Raw genomic sequence first — 26,499 nt, 5'->3', positions numbered from 1 at the left:
GTGGGTTGTAATCAGTTCTCTTATTTCGAATAATCACATTCATTTTGCAAGCTTTTAAGGTCCACTGGATGACAATCCAAGCCCACTTCAGAGTCTTTACAAGGTATTGGGCTTACTCCCCGGCTTTTTAATCACTGGTGGAGATTTTTATGTTATTCCAGATATTCAGATGGATTCTCTTGTAAGAACAAGAAGCAGAATAAAACTAAAGTTTCTCAGTGGTTGGGTAAGATCATCTTGGATCTAGCGTAAGTGGGCGCTTGGAGGATCGATCACCCGCAGGACCACGACTATTCATATTGTAAAAAAATGCAATAAGGCTTCCAGAATAGACTTCTTATTAACCTTGTTTCTTTTTCTACAAAACAATTCTTATATAAATGCCAATCCTTTTTCGGATCCCTCAGCACCCCACGTCAATCTCAATGTGCATTGCGAGATGGGAGTTCGTCCTCGTTGGAGCTTTGATAAATCTCTTTAGGTAGACAAAGGACGGCTACAGACCCTTACAACTTCTGTTACCAATTTCCTCAAGATTAATAGAGATTCAGATTCTCCATTTTCTATGTGGGAAGCACTTAAAGCGTACATAAGGGGAGAAACTATATCCTATAAGGTTTCAAGGTAAAATGAAACAAGCAAAAGGCCAAGGAGCTCCAACTTGAGCTTAATCGAGCAAAAAGTGTCCTCCTGACTTCTCAAGACCCAAAGGTGTTTTCAAGATTGAACAGGGCACAGGCTAAGTTAAGGGACTGTTTCTTATCTCGTGAGATAGTCAATCGACACACAAGCTTGCAGAGCTGGTACGAAGAAAGCAAACATTTCGGTACATTTTGGCTGGCTTGGTAAAAAAATAAAATCCCCAAAAGACACCATGAAATCTATCTTTGACGAGGGGCTAGGTACGCTTATAAGTCATCCAGGAGATACTCAAAGAGTCTTTCTTTCTCATTATTTCAAAAATGTATTCTCATTCAATTGCAACTAATGTTCAGCAGATCAATCAATACCTTGATTCAGTAAATTTGCCCAGTCTTCAAGGGCAAAACTTACATCTCCTATTTCACTTCTTGAAGTCAAGAAGGCAATTACGGAGTCATCGAATGGGAAGGCCTGTGGGGAGGACGGTCTTCCGGCAGAAGTCTACAAAACTTTTGTAGACCAAATTGCTGGGTGCCTAGTTGTTCTTTTCAACAATATTTTCCAGGGGGCGGATATACCTGCATCCTTTACAAGAGCTACTGTGATCAGTTTAAAAAAAATAAAAAAGACAGGCCACCTCAGAAACCGGATTCTTACCTTCTGATTAGTTTATTAGATTTCAACTATAAGCTCTTAGCAAAGATATTGGCACAAAGATTGACTTCAGTAGCGCAAGAGCTCATCTATGGAGATCAGTGTGGGTTTCTTCCGGGTAGGCTGTTATCAACAAATACCAACTTTCTAATCCAGGCGATAGATTATTATTCTCACAACAACAAGCCGGCAGCTATCATAATGTTGGATGCAGAGAAAGCCTTTGATTTAGTCCAATGAGAGGTGCTTTTTAATCCTAGCAAAGTTTAATGTTCCTAGCCAATTCATTCAGCTTTTGCAAAATCTTTATTCTAAAGCCCAAACGAAGATTCTCATAAATCCATGCATAGCAGGAACTCTTCAAGTTCAGTGAGGCACGCGCCAAGGATGCCCCCTTTCCCCTGTGCTCTTCGCACTGTTTATCAAGCTGTCAGCAGCAGCATTGCAACAAGACACCTCTTCCTCCTCTGACCCAGGCTCCGAAACTAAAACTGTTTGCCGATGACATGATTCTCTATCTTGCAGCAGAGTCCACAAATATTAATAGGGCTTTTGCTAAAATAATGGTCTTTTCTGAGCTCGGGATATTGTATCAATCACTCTAAATCAGAAGCCCTCCTGTTCAATACCGCTGATAATCTTCTTCCTTTGGAGATGTGGGCTCATTATCGTCTGGCTCGCCCTATTAGATATCTGGATATCCATGTCGCACACGATTTTCCAGATCTTTTTGCCCTAAACTACATCCCTACCTTTAAGAAGGTGCAACATCTATTACAGAAATGGCAAGCTTCTCCTTCATCAATTATTGGACGTGTGGCTCTTGTCAAGATGATGATTCTTCCTCTTGTCCTTTTCATTTTCTCTAGCGTCTTTATTAAAATCCACCAAAAATTCTTTAAACAACTCGATGCATTAGTATGACAGTTAATATGGGCCAACAAAAAACCAAGGTCAGAGTTGGAGATTCTATCCCTTTCAGTCGAGGATGGAGGACGAGCTCTCTCAAATTGTAGGAGATACTATGATTCTGTGCTTATGGATTGGGTTTCTAGAGTAGCCTCATCCCCTGATCTTAGTTTCTACTTAAAGTCTATATTAGTGGAGAATAGATGCCAGCTAGCACCATTTCTCAAATTTCTGCTGCAATCTAAACGCACTAGATACAAAGTCGTTACTTTAATTTATGCTGGACTTATTCAATTTTGGGAGAAATATCAAATTCCCAGGCTTTATCCTGAAATGTCATTGACCCATTCAGGGATGGTGGGTCTAAAACTGATTCCTTCACATTTAAATCAATGGTTAAATTCGGGGTTTACCAGATTTTCTGATTTTTTAGTAGGAAATCAAGTCAAGACCTGGGATCAATGTCAGGCTGGAGTACCTGTTCCAGACTCTCTAAAATATTCCTACATTAGGTTTGGCATTTTTTGCTCCTTTTTACTCCTTTAGTAGATTCATCCTTTTCTCCTATCATCCAGGCATTCTACAGGAACCAGAAGGGGATCGGTAATTGGTATCGGATCCTTAATCACCAGGGAGCATCGCAAATACTTCCTTTTTTTTTTTTTTTTAACGTAGATCGACAGTACCACTGGGTGTAAAATGGAGTTAAAAATGTGGAGGAATCTCAATAGCATATCCCATAAGGCAATCTAGGGGGGGGGGGGGGAGGGGGGGGAGGGATGGGGGTAATTTTAAAAGAATGGCCTTCCATACAAAATGGATGCTATATCTTACTCCAGCTCAAATCAAAAAAGCGTTCCCAACCACTTCAGGCTCTTGTCCACGATGCAATGGCAACCCAGGGGAATGGCTTCGTATGTGTTTTAACTGTCCTATGCCTATGGATTTTTGGGATAGTCTTTGCGTGGATCAGTATGAAGACATGGTGCGTACTTATTCCAGATGCCCTAGATGCCTTATTCGGAATTTCGGGTCACCCTGAATTAACGATGGAGGCAAAGCAGTTGCTATTTGTTGCATCACTAATCGTGAAATCTCTAATATTACAAGCTTGGAAATCACCCTTTCCCCCTACATATAAAGCTTGGAAAGCAAAAATGAATGTGGTGCAGTTTAAGGTGAAGTTATACGCACAAAGAATAGGTGCAGGCCACAAGTTTGAGGGTATCTGGGGACTAACTTTTGAAGTAGAGGATGTACTTATGATATCATAAGACATGAAATGTACTGTTACAGTTGCCGCCTGTAGTTGAATAAGCCTCAATACAGTTCTGGTTGGCGAATTGTAATTTTATGTCTTGCCCCCTGTAAATTTCTTTAAATTTGCATCTGCTCAATAAAAAAAACAAAAAATAAAATAAAAAAAGTTCATTACATTAATCATGAAGGAAGAATGTAGCAAATACACTAAACAAATTATTGGATTAGTGTAATGAAATACTTCTGTATCCATATTTGTCATAATACAATGTTTCACTTTACATAGCTATTTTATATGAAGTCATAGGTATTATACAATTCTACAAGTGCCACGTTCAAAAAGCATTAGTTAAGAAGATTTCTATGGCATCCACAGTTATTGTATATGAAAAAGAACACATTATATGAAGTTTAAAACACAGATGACAGAAGGAGAGCATATGCTAGAGCATTCATTTAACCAAAAGAGTACCCTCACTCATGCTTAATAAAGCAGAAGAAAAGAAAATCACTCTAGACCCGAAGCACTCGTCCTGTGAATTGTGCTCCTTCACTGGCTTACAGCCATGCAAATGTTACCTACAGGTAGTCTTGGTGTTACGAAAGCTTGAATAAAGACAACGTCCTGTTTTCTTCCAGGCATGGCACAGCTTGTTGGTCACCAAAATGGAATTAAAATGTTGCCTGTATTTCCATTTAGAAGACACTGTAAATTGCAAAGAGCAGGGACCAGAAAAATATGTGCTTGTCTCTTTACACTGTGCTTAACTTTATAAATGAATCATCTATTAATATTGATCCATAAATGGCTTAACTTTAAGAATCGATTTCTATTTCTTGTAAATGTCTGTCTGCTTGCCCAGTACTAAGGTTGAAGAAAAACACCTCTACAGAACCTTATCCAATATTCAAGGCACCAGACCTTTTTCAACCATATTTAAAAGGAAAAGAAATTGTAGGATTCAATCCATGAATCATGTTCCCCAATGTATTTTGGCAAAAGAACGAATATTTAAATAGTCAACAATCTCAGTATTACCTCTGGGGCTGCAGAGCGATCGAAGCACTTCTCCGCACCCATCTCATCCACAGGGGCGTCCTTCCCCTTGCGCAATTCCCGGATGTTTTCCAATTGCTCTCTCCAGTCTTTTGGCTCCCATTTTGATTTCTTAAGGTCACAGTCTTGGGGGTCCTTGATGTTTCTCTCATTCGGTTGTGACTCATAAGCAACTTTCAGGGATGATTTCTTTGACCTGCGTTTTGGACAGGACTCCCCTCCGGGCAGCTCCTCCTGGACACCTATGGTAAAAAGGTGAGGGACTGATTAACGGCAATTTTAATTTGGCATACAATTCTAGGCAGGACAAATCTCCGTGAAATATTAAGCCTGTGAGTCTTTGACCTGAGTTTAGGATTTCTATAGACCTACTCATTTTGGGATTCACAACAAACAAGTATACCCTGAAATCTATGAAAACCGTAAGCTTCCAGGTGTAGTGTTACTTTACCAAGCTGTAAACCTGCCTTTGGCCCAAAAAGAATTACAACCTAAAATCTTAGTGGAAATATGAATTTGCACAATTATTGCCTCTGATTATTTTTTTCCCCACTTGTTAACTACTATATTTCACACGTGTGTAAATAAAGGCATGTTTCTCTTCTAAATAACAGCTCTCACTGGACACTGAATGCGTGTTACTGGCCCCTACTGCCTCCTATAGTGAGCTTTCACTAATTGACTTTGATACCCCCAGACAGTAAGGTGCCTAAGTGTAGTACCTTGGACATTCAACTGTTGTTCAACAGTTTGAGGCCTGGATCATCTCTGGCTTGGCACATAGCAGTAAACACCACATATAACTCCTAGTAACCAAAGATTGTTCCATAACCCAAAATAAAAGCTTTGGCACAGCAATAGGTCGCTTAACTGGGGCCGACTGGCTTTGCCAATGATTTTATTCATGCTGGACGGCACAAATAATGCTGTTCAGCATGGCTTTCAAAAAAGCAAAAAAAAGCCATACGCAGCTAGCAGTGTCATTTTGTAAGTAGGCTCACCAAGCATGCGCGAGTAAACAAAATAACAAGCATTTTTTCATGTTTGGCTGGCCAAGTTGGATTTGTAACAAACAAAAAAGCTGGGGGCGGTAGTTGGGAGGCAGTGTGGTAAATAACATGGTGGGTAGCAACATCGAGGGGTGGAAGCAACATGAGAGGTTTTGTGAATCTACATGAGGGAGTACTAGCAGAGGGTGAAGTAATGAGAAGAGACAACAACAAGGAGGTGAAAGCAAAAGATGGGCGGAGAAGGAACATGGAGGATAAGGATGAGGAAGCAAACTAAAAGAGAAGGGAATGTCGGAGGAGTAAGCAAATGGGAAACAAGGCAATCCTCAGGTGGGCGGGAAGCAAAGTGAGGTAGGATAAGCACAAGGGGGCCATGGGAACCCATCTGGGCAGCAAACGCAGTGGAGGGAGAGACCTAGAAACATTCTTATAGAATGCTTAAAGAAAAAGAAAAAAGTAGCACCTTACAAAGGAGCAGTAGAAGGACACAAGTAATGGGTTCTTGCTCTAGGGGAGAGACAAACTAAAGAAGAGGAAGTGAAGCCCACAGGCACTAAGAAAGATGATAACAAATGAGTGACAACGATGACAATCAATGGTAAGTAATGGGCAGGCTTGAAGCCCAACATAAGAAACAAAATGTTACACAACAGACAGAGCATGTAGAGGAAAACTCGTACGTGATAATCCACACAGTCCTACCAATCTTAAGAAAATTTACAAAGTATGGGATGAGATGCTTTTTTTTTTAATATATATAAATACAATATTAGGTTATGTTTGTATGCAGATAACGTATGCTGTATAGGCAAAGCAACACGTTTTTAAATTCAACCCTTTTAATGCTGAGAAACGTAGGAACACAGGTGCTCATGCTAAAGAGAAAATAAATCAAAAGGCTTGCAGATGCCTAACAGTACAGCTTTTGCTTTAAGATATTAACTACTGGCATTTCACCTCACTACCTCAATAAGCTTAGCATGCCTTCTATAGCACTTCAGACTAAAGACTACCAGCACAACAATACAGGTAATACCATTCTTCATTTGTCGTCCTTCAGCTTCTGTGAGCCCTGAGCAGCCGAAAGCAGAAAGTCAGAGCAAAGTTGGTAAGAGTTGGCAGCTTTTGCTATGCAAGTTCATATCTGAATATCTGTTTGTGCGCCCCCTCCCCTTGGGGTTTTCCTTTGTGAAAGCTCTACTAAAGGATAAAGTAGCAAGAGGAAAACAAAACGTTTATTCAAAACCTATCTTAATTATGTGTAGGGTGCGTTATCTGTTTGGGATGGTAAGAGGAGGATTTTAAAATGTGTGATAGCATTTTCACCTGAGTTTAAACTGGACCTATTGCCTTTCGAGCTTAGGACGTGGGCTTCTCTTGGTACCTATGGTTTGAGCCCCAAACAATTTCCCAGGGCTAGGATTTCTATTGGTTATGGTTTAGTACTTGCTCTCCTATTGCCTCATAAGAACAGAGTTCCCATCGGCAAAGTTCATCTGAACACTAGTGTTATTTAAACGGACAATCTAAGGTGTCCACAGAAAGGGTGACATACAAAGGGTGCTGTCTGTTTGGGTCTGTTAGAGCTGGGAAAGGGCCTCAGCCCAGAAACCCTGCATCTCCACCATTAAAACAAAAGGTTAGCATCCAAATATTTCAACAGTCTATATCTATAACTAATCCCTAAAGGCTACATATCCTAAGTACAGACTCCTCTGAACATTCACAAGGTGAACTTAACTTTTGCTGAACCAAAACATCAACCATATTACCTCTTCAACCAAAACCAACCACTGCATCTACACCACTGACACTAACTGCAAACCAACAGCACAATGTCACTTGCAAGGAGGAAACTAAAATAAATAAATTCAAAGGAAGTTGCAAACGTATGAACACAAGGTTCTCTTAATGTACCTTCCACCCAGAACCTTCCACAGCTACAACACCACTGTCTTCCATTAAAAGCCCACACACCTCTCAAAAATCAAAGTAATCTAACCTAACAACTAATCTTCTACCTTCACACCAAGCTGCAACTACATTACCCATTCAGCCCACCAACACCAAATTCCCATATGCCCAGAGACACTCGAATTATACAATTGTGTGGCTGCAGTCTTTTTTGCATAATTACAGATTTGGTGCTTTTGCTACATAACCCACCACCCAGATTTTAGCAAAAACATTTTTACTAGCTCAAACTGTTTAAAGGTTACTAAAAATGCAGCAACATGTGTTGCAGTGCAGTGGAAGGCCCTTTGCAAAGGCTGACTGGTTACCTTTCTGTTGTTTATTGCTATATTTGGGTGTTAAACTGGCATTAAAGAAGTGCAACCAATGGCCAAACAGAGTAAAAGAAACAAAATAATAAAGTAATACTATAGCAAAATGTGCAGCATTACACCTTTTCTTGTCACATAGTTTACTCAGCCCAGCAGCATAATTTAGCCCTTCCCTGCCACATAATTCCAGTGTCCCCGTCTATGCTCCAGTTCCTCCTCCCATACCGCACCACACATCTTCTCAGAGCAACACGAAATGAGGGAATACACAGCAACTACACTGCTTACTCTTCAACGCAAGAGCCATGAACAAAAATGTTCTACAAAAATCTTCAACATTTTCGATCTGCTCTCAGAAACTACCTCAGACCTCATCTTAATTACAGAAATATGGCTCAGTGAAGACTTTGCACTCACATGCAAGAAAGCCATCCCACTGGAATTTTGCATCATCAACAAAAAATCATATTGGTAAAATTGGAAGGATCCTGTCCCTTGTTCGTAAAAGTCACTAGAAAGAATACACATGGAAAACCACACCATGGACAGCTTTGAATTCTTGAAAATAAATCCCAGATTTGTAAAGCATGGCAAATCACCTGTGAGGCACTCAAGGCGCTGAATTGTAGGCACGGGAGGATTAAGTGATTTGCTCAGACACACAGTATTTTGAGCTGATGCTGAGACTCAAAGCCATCAGCTCAGGCCTTTACGCCACAACCTCTCCTCTGATAAGATGGCACCCAACTTAACTATCACTCATTCCTTCCTCTTAAGATGTAGACCACCATCCAGTACTGCAAACTTCAAAGAAATGTAACTAAATACAGTGACCAAGACCCCTTAGAACCACCCAAATATAGCCATTCTAGATGAGGTCAACATATAATTTGACAAGAATCTAACCAAAACCACAGTAATCACAGCCAACCTTGAGACCTTCAACCGCAATAAATTGTTTCCAATCCCACTCACTTCACTAAACACACTCTGGATATCACATCTGCCCCTTGGGAGAGGCCATAGTTAGACAATTTCTTTGTAAGCTGGCGTGACCACATCATCATCAAGATCAACACAACTATCAATGACAAAGTCAAAGACACCAATAAAACAAAAATAAGAAACACTTCTAAAGACAATGAAAAAATAGACCTTCACAAACTCAAATCCCATCTTGAGAAAAACCAAATAAATATGCAACCTCAAGACATATACACCTTCTACAACTGGATTGTCACTTCTCAGAACAAACAGATAACAATTACCATCACATACTGGTTGTAGAACAAGAAGAACTCTACAAAGATTAATAACATCAAATGAAAACATAGCTATTTAGCTCAGTCATCATCCTATGCCTACAACCCTGGGACAGAATCTGGAAAGATAATCACACCGTAAAGTGTAATTTATAGTTCACAACCTCTAGACAGGGAACAACCCAATCAGTACAGTACTTTCTAAATCCAGGTAAATCAAGAAGGGCTGAACTATGCTTAGACTGAGTATTATATAATAATGTTAATGTATACATAATGCCCTGGCCCAGACTAATAGGAATACCATAACACTCAGAGGTCGACAGCCAACTATAGCATAATTCTCTTACTCACATAAGATTTCTGCCACAGGTCTTGTCCATCACCTTATACTGTACCAATCGGTTGCCAAACAAGTGATCACCAACAGAACAGGCAATAGTAACTTGAAGAGATTAGTCACATAATGAAGGCCAAATGGAGGACTCTAATCTAGTCCACCACCACAAGTCCCAAATGGATAAACACTATGACTGTCTTTACATCTCACAATGACCCTCAGAAATAGGATGATAGTAACAAAGCCCATTCCATCAAATCTTCCCTGTATATCTTTCTCCAACTATGCCTGCTCAGGGCAAAAAAACTTTAAACAAAATATCAGCTTTGACAACCCAATGCAGTGACCATCTAAGTGGGCTACTGTCATAAGAAATACCATAAAGAGACCTGCAGAGCTGCTCAAGGTTGCTGGCTTACTGAAAACTATCAACTGCACATCTATCACTCACACCTGCCAAGTGCTACGTCCCAGAATCGATGATTGCACTTTGCTGGTCATCATGCATGACATAGAAATATTTTACACAAAGGATCAAAAAAAGACAACTCTGTTCCAACCACACATTCAATATGGCTTAGTTTGCTGCCCATGTAGGCAAGCCTTTCAAAGCCCCAAACAGGGGTAGCAAGCTCTATAGAAATGCTGTAATACAATACAATATCTCAACTAGTCTTTTAACTGAAAGTATTTTTACTTGGCACTAACTTGTATATGATTTTGCCCTCTGTGTAATGCCATAGATACAACTTAAAACTTCTGGAAAAAATGCATCAACAGTAATTACCAGTAGTTCAGAATGGTCCAATAACTTCCATTCATGACTCTTATGCAGTTTCTTAAGTCTTCCTGGAAGAGAGGGGCAGGCCTGGCATGTTCTAAGCATGTTGTGCCATGGGGATGCAATCTACTCCTCACTGATGATGGTAGTAGCAATGAACATAGAATAGTGTAACCAGAAAATAATTCAGCATTTAACAGATTAAACTAGTTAGTTGAGCTTGGAAAGGAATCCCACATTTGAATATTTAGCTACTGTTAAACATGCAACAAAATGCACTAAAAGAATTGTGAATAAACTAAATGAATAAAGATGTTTGTATTTCAAGTGATTAAGGAAATGCCAGTCAAGTATGTGATACCCAAAATTCACAAAAATGCCCAATTCCCACTTTTACAATCATTAGTTGTAAGAAATATTTTTATTTTCAAGATGATGGAAAAGTATATACACATTATTTTTAATAACAATTGGGAAAGCAAATTAAATCTCACGTACAGTAAATGACTGATGTTCTTTAGAAAAGGCAGCAAATACCTGCATTGGAAAGTACTTCTTTATGCAGTATGGATTTTTCTAGGTTATATACGCCATTCCAAAGGCCTAAATTGTGTAGGTAGGGCAGCAATACATGTATTTTTTAAGCAAATATTTTATACTGTTATCATCATACAACCTCATCATGTGGAAAGAACAATGGGGGTGATTTGTATGTTGGCGGTATACAATCCGTCGCAATGGCAACAGAGTAAACATGTCACCAACTTGAATGCCAGCCCGCTCAATTTAAATACAGGAGGAGCTTCAGTTTGACCACAGCTAAGACTACTCTGCCGTGGGCAATGTTTTCAGATAGCCCTGGAGAGTGAGGACAGTCAGAGTGATAGGTCCACCCACCCAATTTATATGGACGGGCATGTAGTCATTTTTTTTTACAGTTTCTTACTGCAAGGTTTTACCTGGCAGGAAGGAAAAATAAAATTGTAGTAATTCGCCCCCCGCAATGTGAAAAGGCTCTCATGGCAGGTGGAGCATTATGTTTTTTTCTTTACATAAAGAAAATCCTGTTCCAGGATTTGTTTCTGTAAAGAAAGACAAATTACTCTGTGCCACATGGCTACGTCCTACTGATGCAGCCCTGCAGCCCCAAGTATAACGCATTGACAGCAGCCACAGTGACGGCAGTTCCTGCTAATGCTTTTATAAATGACCACCTGCCTGGAGTAATTTTCTCAGTCCCCCTGGTGGGAAGGCCAGCCGTCACCTAGATTCAAATCACCCCATATGCCATCTGCAAAAAAATAGTGTATACATTAGTTTAAATAAATGTTGTAGAATCAGTGGGAAAACATTCATGAAAGATTACAAGGAGAAATGCACAATACATCAGGATGAGAAGTCAAGCCACTTGGAATTCTTAGGAATACATAGTTTTGGCATGTCATCGCTGGATCTAAAGAAAAGTTGGTAGATAATGATGGAGAATTAAATGTGATTTACTAAAGATTCTGTTTCACAGATAATATTCACGAAAAATAATGTTTTTGTATGTGAATATTTTAAACGATAAAAATAACTGGCAAACTAACATCCCTTCTAAACCATCCTTTGGCCATTTCCTTCAATGGGCAGAGTTCATACAGCAGCTCACATGCATGGTCCCTGCTAGCCAAAAGCACAAGAAACATTCTCTGCCTCATGCTAAGTACTCAACGATGGGGCCATCCATCTTTGATATACTTCAATGGAAGGTTTTTTTTGTTTACAATGTTGATATTCATTCCACCCTTCACAGATTTAATGTTTTACAAGTTTTTTATGTTAAGCTACGAAAACGCTCATGCCCCGAGCCATGTAACTTTGGGTTTCTAGGCGCTCTCAACCCCAGTTAAAAGATTATTGATTAACACTGCATAATTTAAGAACTGAGTACATAAGATAATAGGCCTAATAAAGTCCAAACATGTCCGGGGTGGCTTTTGTCCCCATTCAGAGGGAGGTTAACGTTCGACTATAACTTTTACGACAATGTCGGAGCTGATTTGTACGTAGTTTGATCTGGTCTGTAACCGAACGGAGGAGCTAAAACCATGAAACAAGAGGTACCTATTGTCGTTATCAATAGTTCAGACAGGATAAAGCATTGTCCACGAATTTGCTGCCTTCTAAACCATACGCTCTAACCCATGTTCTATTTCCACAGCTTTAATAGGTACAGGAAGCCATCATGTTTCCATCCAGAGTTCCAATAAAGAAGTTAAGCGATTTATTAGCTTACTGCCAACATCATGTGTGGTCAGCAATTCATCCTTCCAAGGAAAATATATCGAAAAGCATTAATTTGAGCGATACTATTAGTTATTTTCAAAGAGGTTACAAAAAACACAGTTATGACCTCTATTTTGAAAAAGGCAAAACAATTCTAGCAAGTGCTGTCTGAAAAAAGATTATTATTATAGACATCATGATGCTGAAAAGGGTGCTTTAGAACTTGCTTCTTACCCATAAAACTAGCTGCAGACTGTTATTTTGTTAATGAGTATTTTAAACCTGCCTCAGACCTGGAAAGAAGTGGGACTATGTGTTTTAATGAGTTAAGGAAGCATATAGTTTTAAATGACAAGTCACAGAGTAATTCTAACATGAAGTCCAACATCCCCTTTCCAAACTCCAGCTGTGCCGTATATTTATTTACGACTGCGGTGATTTACAGTGAAATGCTCTGAATACAATATTTATAAAGTATAGATACCTTGTGCTTGCCTTATGAAATGGCTGCATAGAAGGTTTATTAAATAAGGCACCACTTTAAAGGAAAGATTGTGCTTAATCAGTTCTTTAAACTTTACTTGATGAGTTTTGGAGGGGAACAGAAAAACAGATCCAGAATGGGGATGTTAAACTCGAGATGTGATGCTCATTAACACAAACTTCTATTGTTTGTAGATATTTACAGAAACAAATCTACAACCATTACTCTATTTTTGTAGAATTCGGTACCCGGTTAACTTAATGGGTGCACTGATAATGGTATTATTTACATTTTGGGTTTAAGTGTATATCAAAATCCCAGTTTTAATAACCTCTCGGTGAAGGGTGATGTTTTGCAATACATTTACATCTTGGTGTTCAAAAAGTGGGGTGTCACGTGAGCAATTAGACATCTATATCAATAGGGAACTCTAGCTAGCTCAGGTCTTGATTTTCATTTTGCATTGTGGTACTTGGAGTACTACATTTTCTAGTGTCAAAAGCAAAATAGACGAACAAACCCGGCAAGCTTCTCACACCAGACTCTAGGCATGCTATGAACTCTCCATTATATTTGGGGTAAAAAAAATAGAAGAATTTTAGCTTGAAGCATATTTTTCACAGTTCTAAAGAATTGGGACTATGTCACAAAGAATCCCACTTCTGGTATACATTGTCAACGCGTTTAGTTCTCCAGCTCTTTATTCGCTCTCTGTAGGATATAGTCGGGGCCACTAAAACTATGCGATTTTGCGGTCACTGCTTTTTCCGCATAGTTATGGAGTCTCCCATTTACCACATGATCCATCGTTTGCAGATTTGAACAAGAAATGATTTAGGCTAAACGGATCAACAGTTACTAAAACGGTGCAACGTTTGAGCACGCCAATGGAAGTCCCTACACAAGTCATTCACCTATCTGCTACGTATTTCTGTACCTGGTTTTTAAATAGCTACTAACAAGTGGAAATATTTTCTCAGACGGTGATACCAAGCGAAAATAAAGTACAAAATAATATCTAATACATCCGGCATTATCTCGCATAATTTGCCTTTTCTCGCCGCATTACTTCGGTGGCCCTAACTATATTCAACTACTTTTACTTTATTGCGCATAATCCATTTTCAGGGACAGACGCGCACCTTCGCACTTGCTCCGTGTCCGTAAGACCCCAACGCTGTTCCGCGGGAGGAGACGCCGGGTGCCGCCACTCATGGCGTTAAAGCCCCGGGAACCCGCACGCGACAGACCACCTTCAACCCCTGTATGTTTATTTTCCGGGTCACCGGAAACGTGTTATTTCTGGCTCGAGATCACACACCCCGCCCCTCTCCCAGCGGCGTCTGGGACTAGTACAAGTTTTATATAGCACAAACGGCGAGCTAGCAGGGGGCGTGGCCAGGGGGGCGGTGTGGAGGCGGCGTTCTTTTATACCAGTAAACACGCTGAGCAGCGGATAGTCACGAGACCCAGCTAACGTTTCCTCACTGCTTTTTATTACTGGATAGGGGCCAAATCCTATAGGAGCATATTAGAAAAGAAATCAATTTCAAGATCAGGGGGTCAAACCCCAAAGATATTTAGGTGAGACAAATTACTTTAGGATTGCCATAAAACTGACCTTTTTTTTTTTTTTTATAGTTTATAGATTTTTATTTAGTAAAATCTCTGTTCGTAATTTGTAGTATTTATCACAAAATATGACCCAAATTGGATAATTTTTTGAAGAATTGTCCCATGCTACTGAAAATTTATAGTCGTTTCCACCTCCTGTATGGTAGAATTCCACCTTTCCAAGATGTCTGATGCTCTCCTGTCAATGATTGGATGGTCGTGTCCGTTTATGATAGTCTCTCTTCCATGTCCCTGACAGCAGAGGTTTTATGGGTGGCCCCGGAGCAGCGGGGACGAGCTCGTTGCAAATGGGCATGAGACCGCTTGCGGTAAGTGATGAGAGGGCATGGGCATGGGCATGCCAGGAGGGGCAGAGTGCCCCCGCGGGTTGCACATGGTGTCTTGCAATGGCCCATTCGAATCTCCTTCACTGTGGCCGTGGATAAGTCATTTTAAGTATTCCTCGAGTAGCTGTCCTGGAGCCACAGCGAATCCTGTGTTTTTAGGTTTACTTAAACTGCGCGTGGTGTTATTTTGCAGGTTTCACCAATTGAAATACATAGCGCAGGTGTAGAGAAGTAAAGTGTAAGTGGGACGCATGCTCCCCGGGCTGAGACGTATGTTTTTCTTGGATCTGTTTGCTAAACACGACTTTGAATGCGGAAGACTCCTCTCCCCAAGCAAACAGGTGTGCAGAGGTACATTCATTCAACACATGACATCACCAGTCCTCTGTTCTTGCACAGTAGGATGTAAGGTTGCTGACACTCTCACAATGCCGCGTAGACACTTGCATGAGTTCCTCACGCACTGCTCTGGAGACATTCTTCTGAGTCCCCACATATTGGCCTGCATTTTGATTCACCGAGAGGTTCCATGCAGGGTCCTTTGAATGCTGCACACATTGACATACAGGCATGCTCAGAATTCCTCACACACATCAGTGACTGTTGGCAAGTAGAGTTCACCGTGAATTCAATTAATCAATCATACCATTTGTAAAGCGCACTCCTCACCCGTGAGGGTCTCAAGGTGCTGAAGGGCGGGTGGTGCGGGTGCTGCTACTGCTACTGCTTGAACAGCCATGTCTTGAGGTGTCTCCTGAAGGTTAGCAGGTCCTGTGTCTGTTGCAGGTGGATAGGTGGATGTCTTGGTGGCGAGGTGGGAGAACGATCTGCCAACCGCATTTGTTCTATGGATACCTGGAACGGTGGCGAGGGCAAGGTCAGCAGAGAGAAGCTGGCGGGTCGGGGTGTAGAAAATGAGTCGTCTGTTGAGGTATTATGGTCTGGCGTTGTGCAGTGCTTTGTGAGCGTGGGTGGGGAGCTTGGATGTGATTCTCTTGTTGAAGGGGAGTCATTGCAGGTCTCTTAGGTGGGCTGTGATATGGCTGTGGTGGGGGATGTCCAGGATGAGGCGTGCGGTGGCCTTCTGTATGCGTTGCAGTTTTTTCTGGAGCTTGGCAGTGGTTTCTGCATAGAGGGCATTCCTGTAGTCAAGTCTGCTGCTTACTAGGGTTTGGGTGACCATCCTTCTGGTTCCAGTGGGGAATCTGTCTGTAGATCTTCCGAATTCCACACAGTCACCTAAACCTCACTCTCCCCCTCTGCATACTGTTGTCTTAAGGGGTTTCTTAACTCCTGCTTTCTTCCATGTAGTGCCCTAGTAAATCCTCCTTGTTTACAGTCATTTGTTCTCGAATCCTGCTGTGTTCAAGTGTAATCTCGTATCTCTGTGCTCTACTTTGCAAAGTATTGATTTTCTGATTTCCAAGCACACTGCCATGCAAAGAATCTTTGAACCCCAGCCCCTACCATGCAGGGGCTCATCTGAAACCCTTGCATTTCTTTGCGGCTTACATTGATTGGCTGACAAATTGCATGCAAAGGCTGATCTGGATCACACACCCAGCAACAGAGGTTGCTGATTCTGCATTCACATTACCATGCAGAGCCTGAAATCTTGCATGGTCTTCTCTGCGTAGCCTATTACCTACCCTCACATTGCGGTGTTGGACAGGAACCCTTTTTGAATCTTGAAGAAATTTCAGGTAAGGTACTAACAAAGTTCCCATGGAGATCTTCCTAGAAGCCCTCCCTTACTGTCTTTCAGAATCCCCTTTGCCTCATTTACCCCACTGTAAAGGTTCCACTCCAATCACTCTACACTGGTATTGCTGAATGTCCCAGATTTGGCGAGGTCACAGTGATGCCACATATTTTCAGAATATTGACATGCACCACATTCTCTGAACTCCTAACAATGCTAGACACAGACCACCCCCTGAAACATTCTACTCATTGTATGCTATACATGTTATCTTATAAGTATTTGTAGAACGAACAGTTACCCAAAGGTGTCCTGGCGTTAGCTCTAGCTAAATCAGAGGCTGACGTCTGATTCCTGAAAAGCCATGTCTTAAGCTTTTTCCTGAGGGATTACAGACTGAAAGCAGATCTGATATGGAAATTAACTGATTCCAAATTTTAGCAGCACAAATGAAAATGCTTTTTCTGTCCCAGTTAGTTATGCTTAATCGGGGTACCACCAAAGTCTCGGTGCCTGCAGACTAGCAATTTCTTTTGGGCTTGTACCCGTTAAAGTTTTGCGTTAGATAAAGGGGGTCTTGATCATGTAACTGTTAATAAGCAATACAAAGTGATTTGAACTTGGTACAGTATCTGATAGGTATTCAGCGTAACTTCCTAATTGCCGTGGTTGCCAAGCTAAACTTTGAGATCCCGGTTAGTAGTCTTGTCGCAGCATTTTGTAACGTTTGTAATTTATTCGGATGTTGTTGCATATTGAGGTTTAACCTGTAGCAGTAGTCAATTTTGGTTATCACCATAGAGGTGACTACTGTTTTTTGTAAGTTCGATGGGATATATTTGAGAATTATTTTTATCGTTATCAAAGTACCAAAGGTAGCTAAAGTACCTAAGGTAGCTGAAGTAACTGCACTTACTTGGTCCCTGAAAGTAAGCTTGTTGTCCATTTGAATGCCTGGATTTCTGGCTTTGTGTACCGGTGTTGGAAGGGTACCCAAATCCTCCGGCCACCAAGCATGTGACCAAAAGGAAGCATGATTTCCAAACAGGATGACTTCAGTCTTGTCAGAATTAAGTTTTAAACAATTCTTTCCCATCCAGCTACTGCTGGCAAGCATACAATAGTGAAATCTAGATCCTGTATTTTCAACCCAATTGGATAATGACACAACAATTTGCATGCCATCCTCATAGGAAGTAATAAAAAATCTATAAGATCTTATCAGTGGAGCCAATGAAGATACTTAAACATTAAACAATCTGGGGCTCAATGAAGACCCCTATGGGACTCCACAAGTCAGGGAAAAAGGTTCTGATACAAAATAATCGAGGGTAACTGATTGAGTGTGCTTAGAAAGAAAGCAAACGGTTCAATCTAAAGCAGTTCCGTTAACTCCTATCGTGGCCAGACGGTCAATCAAAAGACTAATTGACCGTGTCAAAGGCTGCCCATAGGTCCAACAGCACCAAGGCAGCATTTCCTCCCATATCTGCAGCGGCTCTGATTTTGCCTGAGGCTCTCACGCCTTTTCAGAACTGTCTGCTTCTAAAGCCATGTTGGGTTCAATCAAGAAGATCATTTTCCAGAAAAAATTTGATAGTTGGATTTTTATAGCTTTTTTTAGACGTGTAGCTGGCAATGGAAGACGTGAAATAGGGCGAAAGTTGTTCGGATCGCCGGGACTCAGGTTAGGTTGTTTTATTAAGGGGAGGATGAACAGAATTGACCTGATTTTAGTATCTGATTAAATATTGAAGTTAGGTTTCCCGCAATAATATCAGGAGCAAGTTTGATCTCAGACGGTGGACATGGGTCTAAAGGAGGCCCAGATTTGACTGCTTGTATTTGACTCCGAATTTGTTCCACCATTAATGGATTAAATTCCAAGAAGGGAGCGGATTTACTATCAGGTACCTTGTGCCCAGCCTCCTCTTACCCATCTCCCCTGGATGTTACAAACTTATTGTATATCTGTTCCACTTTGTTTAGAACAATTCTTGCAGTAGAATTGCTAATCACTCGCCTACCAGCGACCTGTCCCTTACCCGGACTAGCCGTAAGTTTTGACACTGTCTGAAACAGTTGCTTTGTGGAGTTTTTCGCTTCTATCTACTTAGTAAAATAAGCTGCTTTTTCCTTGATCAGTAGGGCCTTATAATTTTCCAGAAATAGTTTATTTATTTCTTTATATAGAGGACTGTAATCGTTCCTCCATTTACGTTCGAGCTGTTTACATAGCTGTTTGTTTCCTAAGACCGTCATTATGCCATGGGGCAGAAGGACTGCTACGCTTCGAGCATAAAGATTTGTCAGGAGCCAGCAGTGAAATAAGAGTACAGTCAATTAATATAAGCAGAAACATTATGGTCCACGTCTTCAAAATAGGCTGAGAGCAGATGAGCGTACCTTCAAACTGATCTTTATTAATTTTGTTTCATGCCCTGGCTGTGTGCACCTTGGGGCACTTTTAATTTGTACTTTAGATAAGTACTGACTGTCAAACATGACTGTTTAGTGGTCTGACCATGTCAGTGGAAGGGAGCTTTGGAAAAGCTGATGTTCTGAGGCACTGCTAACACGCAGTGATATTTAAGCCCAAAAACCCCACAGAAGGAACACCCACAGAAAGTTTCTAGTTCCATCTGCGATGTAAGTAATTTCCACACAGGATATACGAATAACAAAATTAGACATATTAATTCTTAGAAACATGATAATCCTTAAAAACAAAAGTGGGTAAGTTCCCCTCCTTGCAGTGCAGTTAACATACAATGAAGAGCCTGTATGTGGGCCTGCAGCGTGTGGTTATGGTGTGTTGACTTGTGAGTGGTCCTCACTCTCTGACTTTTAGCATGAGCCCGGATGTGTGATCTGATGGTACACAAAGCTCTTCGACTTTGGGTCTCGAACTCAAGCGAAGCAAAAATATGTTTGAAAGCACAGTGTATGGACATATTTTGCTAAAATGCTAAATGAATCGTGCTGTGTGGTTTCTGTAGCAGCGAGTGACCAAGCTATGTGACCTTTAGGTGTGATCTCTGCAGAAGCGTGCACATTTCGTCGTAGTCTTGAAGCAGGATGTGCACCTGATGTGTCTTTCTGCATATATATTTCAGCAAGTGGTGGAGGTTACTGCATGGGCATGTACAGAGGAAGCAGGCCTTAATGTGATTGGTGCATCTCAGCTCATCTCTTCTAGAAGACAGAGATTGTGGTAACCTACTTTGTGACATATGCACCAACGTGCACTGTTTCATCAGTTTATTGGAACTTATGGGAAATGTGCCCTATTTTCATGCAGCAGCTCAGTTAGCTAACCAAAAGGTGTTTCCTGAAACAGGAGTGCTACCATGCATATTTGTCCCTTTGGACCTACATGTAACCTGCCGATCTTTGCTGAACCCTTTGTTTTCTATTTTATTATGTATATTTGTCCCCATGTGGGCCTGTCACTAATTACATAGGTTTAAAGCTATATCTAACCTGTTCGCATGGGGATCTGGTGTCCTAGATCTGTGAGGGTCTCTGCACGCAGCACCCCATTTTTCTCTGTATCAGCTATTTCATAACAAAGCTAGAAATAAAACTCAGATAGGCTCGTGATGCAGCAAAGATGTAATCACTAGTGTGCATCTACAGGGAGTGCAGAATTATTAGGCAAATGAGTATTTTGACCACATCATCCTCTTTATGCATGTTGTCTTACTCCAAGCTGTATAGGCTCGAAAGCCTACTACCAATTAAGCATATTAGGTGATGTGCATCTCTGTAATGAGAAGGGGTGTGGTCTAATGACATCAACACCCTATATCAGGTGTGCATAATTATTAGGCAACTTCCTTTCCTTTGGCAAAATGGGTCAAAAGAAGGACTTGACAGGCTCAGAAAAGTCAAAAATAGTGAGATATCTTGCAGAGGGATGCAGCACTCTTAAAATTGCAAAGCTTCTGAAGCGTGATCATCGAACAATCAAGCGTTTCATTCAAAATAGTCAACAGGGTCGCAAGAAGCGTGTGGAAAAACCAAGGCGCAAAATAACTGCCCATGAACTGAGAAAAGTCAAGCGTGCAGCTGCCACGATGCCACTTGCCACCAGTTTGGCCATATTTCAGAGCTGCAACATCACTGGAGTGCCCAAAAGCACAAAGTGTGCAATACTCAGAGACATGGCCAAGGTAAGAAAGGCTGAAAGACGACCACCACTGAACAAGACACACAAGCTGAAACGTCAAGACTGGGCCAAGAAATATCTCAAGACTGATTTTTCTAAGGTTTTATGGACTGATGAAATGAGAGTGAGTCTTGATGGGCCAGATGGATGGGCCCGTGGCTGGATTGGTAAAGGGCAGAGAGCTCCAGTCCGACTCAGACGCCAGCAAGGTGGAGGTGGAGTACTGGTTTGGGCTGGTATCATCAAAGATGAGCTTGTGGGGCCTTTTCGGGTTGAGGATGGAGTCAAGCTCAACTCCCAGTCCTACTGCCAGTTCCTGGAAGACACCTTCTTCAAGCAGTGGTACAGGAAGAAGTCTGCATCCTTCAAGAAAAACATGATTTTCATGCAGGACAATGCTCCATCACACGCGTCCAAGTACTCCACAGCGTGGCTGGCAAGAAAGGGTATAAAAGAAGGAAATCTAATGACATGGCCTCCTTGTTCACCTGATCTGAACCCCATTGAGAACCTGTGGTCCATCATCAAATGTGAGATTTACAAGGAGGGAAAACAGTACACCTCTCTGAACAGTGTCTGGGAGGCTGTGGTTGCTGCTGCACGCAATGTTGATGGTGAACAGATCAAAACACTGACAGAATCCATGGATGGCAGGCTTTTGAGTGTCCTTGCAAAGAAAGGTGGCTATATTGGTCACTGATTTGTTTTTGTTTTGTTTTTGAATGTCAGAAATGTATATTTGTGAATGTTGAGATGTTATATTGGTTTCACTGGTAATAATAAATAATTGAAATGGGTATATATTTTTTTTTTGTTAAGTTGCCTAATAATTATGCACAGTAATAGTCACCTGCACACACAGATATCCCCCTAACATAGCTAAAACTAAAAAACAAACTAAAAACTACTTCCAAAAATATTCAGCTTTGATATTACTGAGTTTTTTGGGTTCATTGAGAACATGGTTGTTGTTCAATAATAAAATTAATCCTCAAAAATACAACTTGCCTAATAATTCTGCACTCCCTGTATTATTGGGCATGCCCATTTATGTTTGGAACAGTTGTAGCTTCTGCTTCACTTCTTTCCCAGCCACGTCAACACACATGCAACGTGTTACACTAAACATTTCTCAGCATTGCAGATTTGGGGGAATTAGTTTCTGAAAAAATAGACATTGGTCGGCCCTCATTTATTTTGCTCACTTTTACCTGTGGAAATACACTTTTTATGGGCGAGCATAAAGTGCTCTGTCCATTCTGTAATCTCTCTTTGGACTTGAAACCACGCCCATGCTATGTCGGTCACTTACATTGATTCGTGGGCTTGCCTTTTAAAATCCGCTTGCTTTCATTTGTGAAAGGCATGTATACATCATGCCTTTCCGGTGTTTAGCCCATCTACACAGCACAAGTAAAGTACCAAAAACATACGAGGCTCGATGTTTTCAGCCTTGAGTCCAGACTACTTTGTTTATTTTCCACGCAGTTCAATTGCGCTGCATTTTACATAGCGCGATCGCGATGCATTTTGTTTTTTGCTTTACAACGCCAATAGCTCTGACTCGAACAAATGCGAGACCCGTTGCATTGAAAATGCTTGTTCGTCTTGTACCCTCTATAATATTGTCAGTGAAAAAATAATGTTACCAGCATTCCAGGTACACTTGGTCTTCATCACACTTATGAAAAGTTGCAAGCTGTGAAGCAATCTGAGATGAACAACATGGTGGTCTTCAGTGTTAAACTTTGTGATTAAGCAGTGTTGATAACAGTTGGTGTGTGCTTCATTGTAGATGCACAACATAGTCACTGGTTGCAATACCAAAGTTATCAGAGATTTTCCAGGTGCAGTATCTATTCATTACTATTTTTTTTTTAGACCTGTAAACAAACTGAGCAGCTGATAGCCACAAAACCTAGCTAGCATTTCCTGACTTCTATGTATTATTGGGTATGCGCCAAATCCTATAGAAGCATATTAGGAAGGAATTGATCCCAAGATCAGCAATTCAAACCACAAAGATATGTAGGCAAAACAAATTATTTTAGACTTGTCTTTAAACTGAATTAAACTTTTTTATTTATAGTTTATGTATTTTTAATTAGAAAATCTCTATTCGTGATTTCTAGTATTTCTCCCCAAATATTACTCTCATTACAGTAATGAGGAGACAGTTTTGTTTCTGCACAATAACTTATTCCAGACCCTCACATGGTTCCTTTTGTGGTAAATCATGCAAACCAAAATAAAACCCTGAACATTGAATTTTATGTACTACAGTAGTATAGCGTGGAGAGGTCCCTTTTTTAGGTCGAGCATAGCAGCGCACATGTGCTGCTTTTCCAACGTGTTGGTATATATCTGGGCTTTTAACAATGCACACCCATCACTACCACTCGTTCGTGGGCTTGCCCTTGAAAAATCCTTTGACATAGGTAAATGGTTTACATATGTCCCTCTTTGGGGAGGTTTTGTTATTGCCTTGGCCATCGCCCCTGTTACATGGCTAATTGCACTTTTGCCAATAAGTTTGAGTGCATGCGAACTTCTTTTTCTTTTTGCATCTCTCCTTATCGCTGATGTTCATGACGGCTGCACCGCTGTGAATTGGCTCGCTTATGTGAAACTGTTTTTATTTAGATTTTCGATTTGTGTCAAGAAAAGTTTGGTTAGGAGTTTACAATGCTAATAACTCTAATTTGAGCAAATGTGAGACCCATTGCATTGCAAATACTTGTTTCTCTTTGCTTGTTGGCCTTTGAACTGCATGCCCAGGAGTGAAAAATGAGAACTGTGTTTTCACTGACAACACGTCACATGAATAAAAAGAGTGACCTTCCATATTTGAATAAGTCACCTGCCCACGAAGAACAAACAATTGATGAAAAAGTTGAGGAATCCACAGGAATGACAGTAGACACCGGGTAGATCACTGGTGCAGAGACAATTGACTGAGAAAATAGAAGACTTCAGTGACATAATTGAGTAATTATATGCATATTTGACAGTAAGAAGTAGTATTTTCCAATTGATCTGGGTGACAGTCACAAAACTTTGCAAAAACTGTTTAAAGACCTAGTTACAGATTTGTTTCATACTTAGGCTATGACAGCTAGCAGTTAAGTGTGTTTATTTTCAGAACCTGGAGGGAATGCAAATACACCAAAGCCCCTTGAACTCTATGTATTGAGGACTATCATGGACTTGAAGTGGGCTCTTAACGTATGTATATTGGATATGTGCCTGCTGTGTAGACGTGTGGAACTGGTCATACTGTGCTTTATTAATGTTGCTAAAATTAATAAACATTGGTTGTGAAACAAACTCTTTGTATTGATGCACATACAAGAATGTAATCTTGCTTAGACATAATGAACATCGTTTACATATTGAACTTCATCGGGGTATCATTAAAAAAGAAAACAAGCATTTGTAATGCAATAGGTCCCGCATTTGCTTGAGTTAAAGCAAATGGCGTTGTAAATTCATAACTGGACTTTTCCTGCCACATGAATTGATCAACTCTCCCTCATAATTTAGACTTCTCCCGCCACATAATTCCAGTGGCCCTGCATGTAATTAAAACACTTCCATTTACCTTATTACTCTATCTGCAGCAAAAAAATGAAAATGTTGCCATTTAGCATCCCAATTTAAATCTGTCATGCTTCTTCTTAAAATTTCCAACAGAAGGATAATTTTCCAGCATTAATTTCTAAACACAAAGGAAATGATACTCTTGTGTATTTGATATCAATGGCTAAAGCAGAAGCCAGGTTCCAGTTAGATGATTAAAGAAGTATGAAAACAAAAACACCCAAAAAAATAGCTTCAGAGTAGGTTGTGGGTTTCTTGTGGTCGCGTGTTCTTTGGAAAGCCCCTCGCCCGGGGTGTCATAATCTGAAGCGGTGTTGCAGGCAGCAGCTTGTAGCTGCCTGGACAGCGGTGTGGAATTTAATAAAATATCTACTTGTCCATGGGACTGGTTGCTTCTTAAATCTAACTGTCCTCTGAAAAAATCTACTTGTCTCTTTAGTGGCATATAGTGCGGCGACAAATTATGGTAGCAATCTCATTATGTAGGAGCTCGGATAATAGCGCCTCTGATTATACCAGGGCTGGCTTGAATACTTGCAGTTTCAATCCCTTCTATAGCAGTTTCCTTATTTTGCCACCTTTCCGCAGATCTACATACTGGTGCTGGAGGAAGCAGTAGGCAATAGTTCCAGAGCTGGAATGTCTTTGAGTCTGCAAACCTACTAACTTGCATGTTTTAAGGATTTTCACCAGCTCTTTTCCCATACTGAGAAAGATTGGAAATTTACTCCTGACAATGGCAGAAGTAGAAGTTCTTCCAGGGTTGGGGAAAAAAGTGGTTGGAGGGAAAGTGATTTTGTAAACGCTCCATAGATTTTTACATGAGCAAATCTACACATGCATATTTGCTTGTGCTAAAATACAGTTCACAAATATTTTCTAGGAGTACGATTTCCTGGTCTACTTCTGTAAGCTCTTGTGAATTCACGAAAGCCACTAATTCAGAGACATATACCATGTATGCACTTTTGTGACTTTCTTTAAGAAATGGGTCCCTAGTTAGGTCTGGCATTAACAAAGACATTTTGTTTTGATTATAATTCTATTTCTCTCTCTATCTATGGCTGGCTTTGAGTGATCGCCATCTGCTGTTTCAGAAGGAGCATATTGGCAACCACAGTAGTTTTGTCAGTGCCAGGAACTACTGTTGCCATCAGTGGAGTAACGAATCTGGAGGGGCGGGGGGCCCTTGCAATGATCATGGAGGCCCCCCTCCTGTCCAGACTCAATGAGGGCAGGTGCTTTGCTGTGGGGAACCACTGGAGGGGGGCTTTGGGGCCTTTGTTATGCCACTGGTGGCAGCATGAGCTTTTTGAGACCACAAACCTTTTTTCCTTTTTGCCAGTGTTTGTTACAATGGTGAGGGGCTTGCAGCTCCCACAACAACAAAGTGTTTCAAAAGCCATGCCAAAACAAGACACACATTGACGAAACCAAAAGCCTCACACAAAAAAAATGTCGGATCAGTTGGCTTTGCCAATGCTTGTTTATTTTCATGTTTCCAGTCATCTTGTTAAAAATAGTTACGCTTATTTTCCTTTAGGAATATGTTTTGGAAATACTAGCATTTTACTAAATGATGCTTCAAAGAAATAACACCTAAAATTTCATAGTAGCAAAACATTTTTTTCGTAATTGCATTTGTTTTGGACATTTTATTTTGTAAGCAAATAATCATCACTGTTGCTTACAAGCTTCTACAAACATTTGCATCTAATCTGGGAGCAATATACTTAGCCTCATATTGTTAAACTTTTCAAACGTGTACACTATTTTTTAAAATCTTTTTTTATATATACTGGAACCACTGTCAGTAGTGCAGTGTTCCCTTAAAACGTTTATTTACAGCGGTTGCCCTAATAATGAAGACTATTCATTAATGAACCATAAATACAAGTTCGTACAGCATTAACATAAGAACACACACATTACCTCAACTGCAGACAGTTCCCTTCCCTGTAAATTGGCAGCCAAAGAGTTTGTTCTGCAGGGGGGTGGGCCTACATGTCCCAAGGACAAAATAAACTTGAAAACTTGTTGCCCTTGACCCCACACAATATGACGTGGGCATCGGGGAATAGGAATTTCACATCTCTGCTGGAATGCGGACGTT

General features: G+C 40.7%; 2 protein-coding genes across 5 annotated transcripts in view; one reads left to right on the top strand and one right to left on the bottom strand.

Annotated features, from left to right (window-relative positions):
• Positions 1 to 14,288, bottom strand: part of NTHL1 (nth like DNA glycosylase 1) — a 114,829-nt gene extending 100,541 nt beyond the window's left edge. Inside the window, exons 1-2 of the mRNA XM_069209753.1 lie at positions 14,095 to 14,288; positions 4,505 to 4,764 (exon numbers count right to left, since the gene is read on the bottom strand). Coding sequence (XP_069065854.1) covers positions 4,505 to 4,764; positions 14,095 to 14,167 — 333 coding nt within the window. The 5' untranslated portion in view covers positions 14,168 to 14,288. The remainder of the gene's footprint in view (positions 1 to 4,504; positions 4,765 to 14,094) is intronic.
• Positions 14,289 to 14,803: 515 nt separating this feature from the next.
• The window catches only part of TSC2 (TSC complex subunit 2), a 239,697-nt gene continuing 228,001 nt past the window's right edge, over positions 14,804 to 26,499 (top strand). For all 4 annotated transcript variants that reach the window (XM_069209751.1, XM_069209750.1, XM_069209749.1 and 1 more), the window contains exon 1: positions 14,804 to 14,895. The gene's annotated coding sequence lies outside the window, so the exon portion shown is untranslated. The remainder of the gene's footprint in view (positions 14,896 to 26,499) is intronic.

The sequence above is a fragment of the Pleurodeles waltl genome, chromosome 10 (assembly GCF_031143425.1).
Source record: "Pleurodeles waltl isolate 20211129_DDA chromosome 10, aPleWal1.hap1.20221129, whole genome shotgun sequence".
Lineage (NCBI taxonomy): Eukaryota > Metazoa > Chordata > Amphibia > Caudata > Salamandridae > Pleurodeles > Pleurodeles waltl.
The sequence above is the reverse complement of the archived record's forward strand: the minus strand, read 5'-3'. Positions and strand labels throughout refer to the sequence as shown.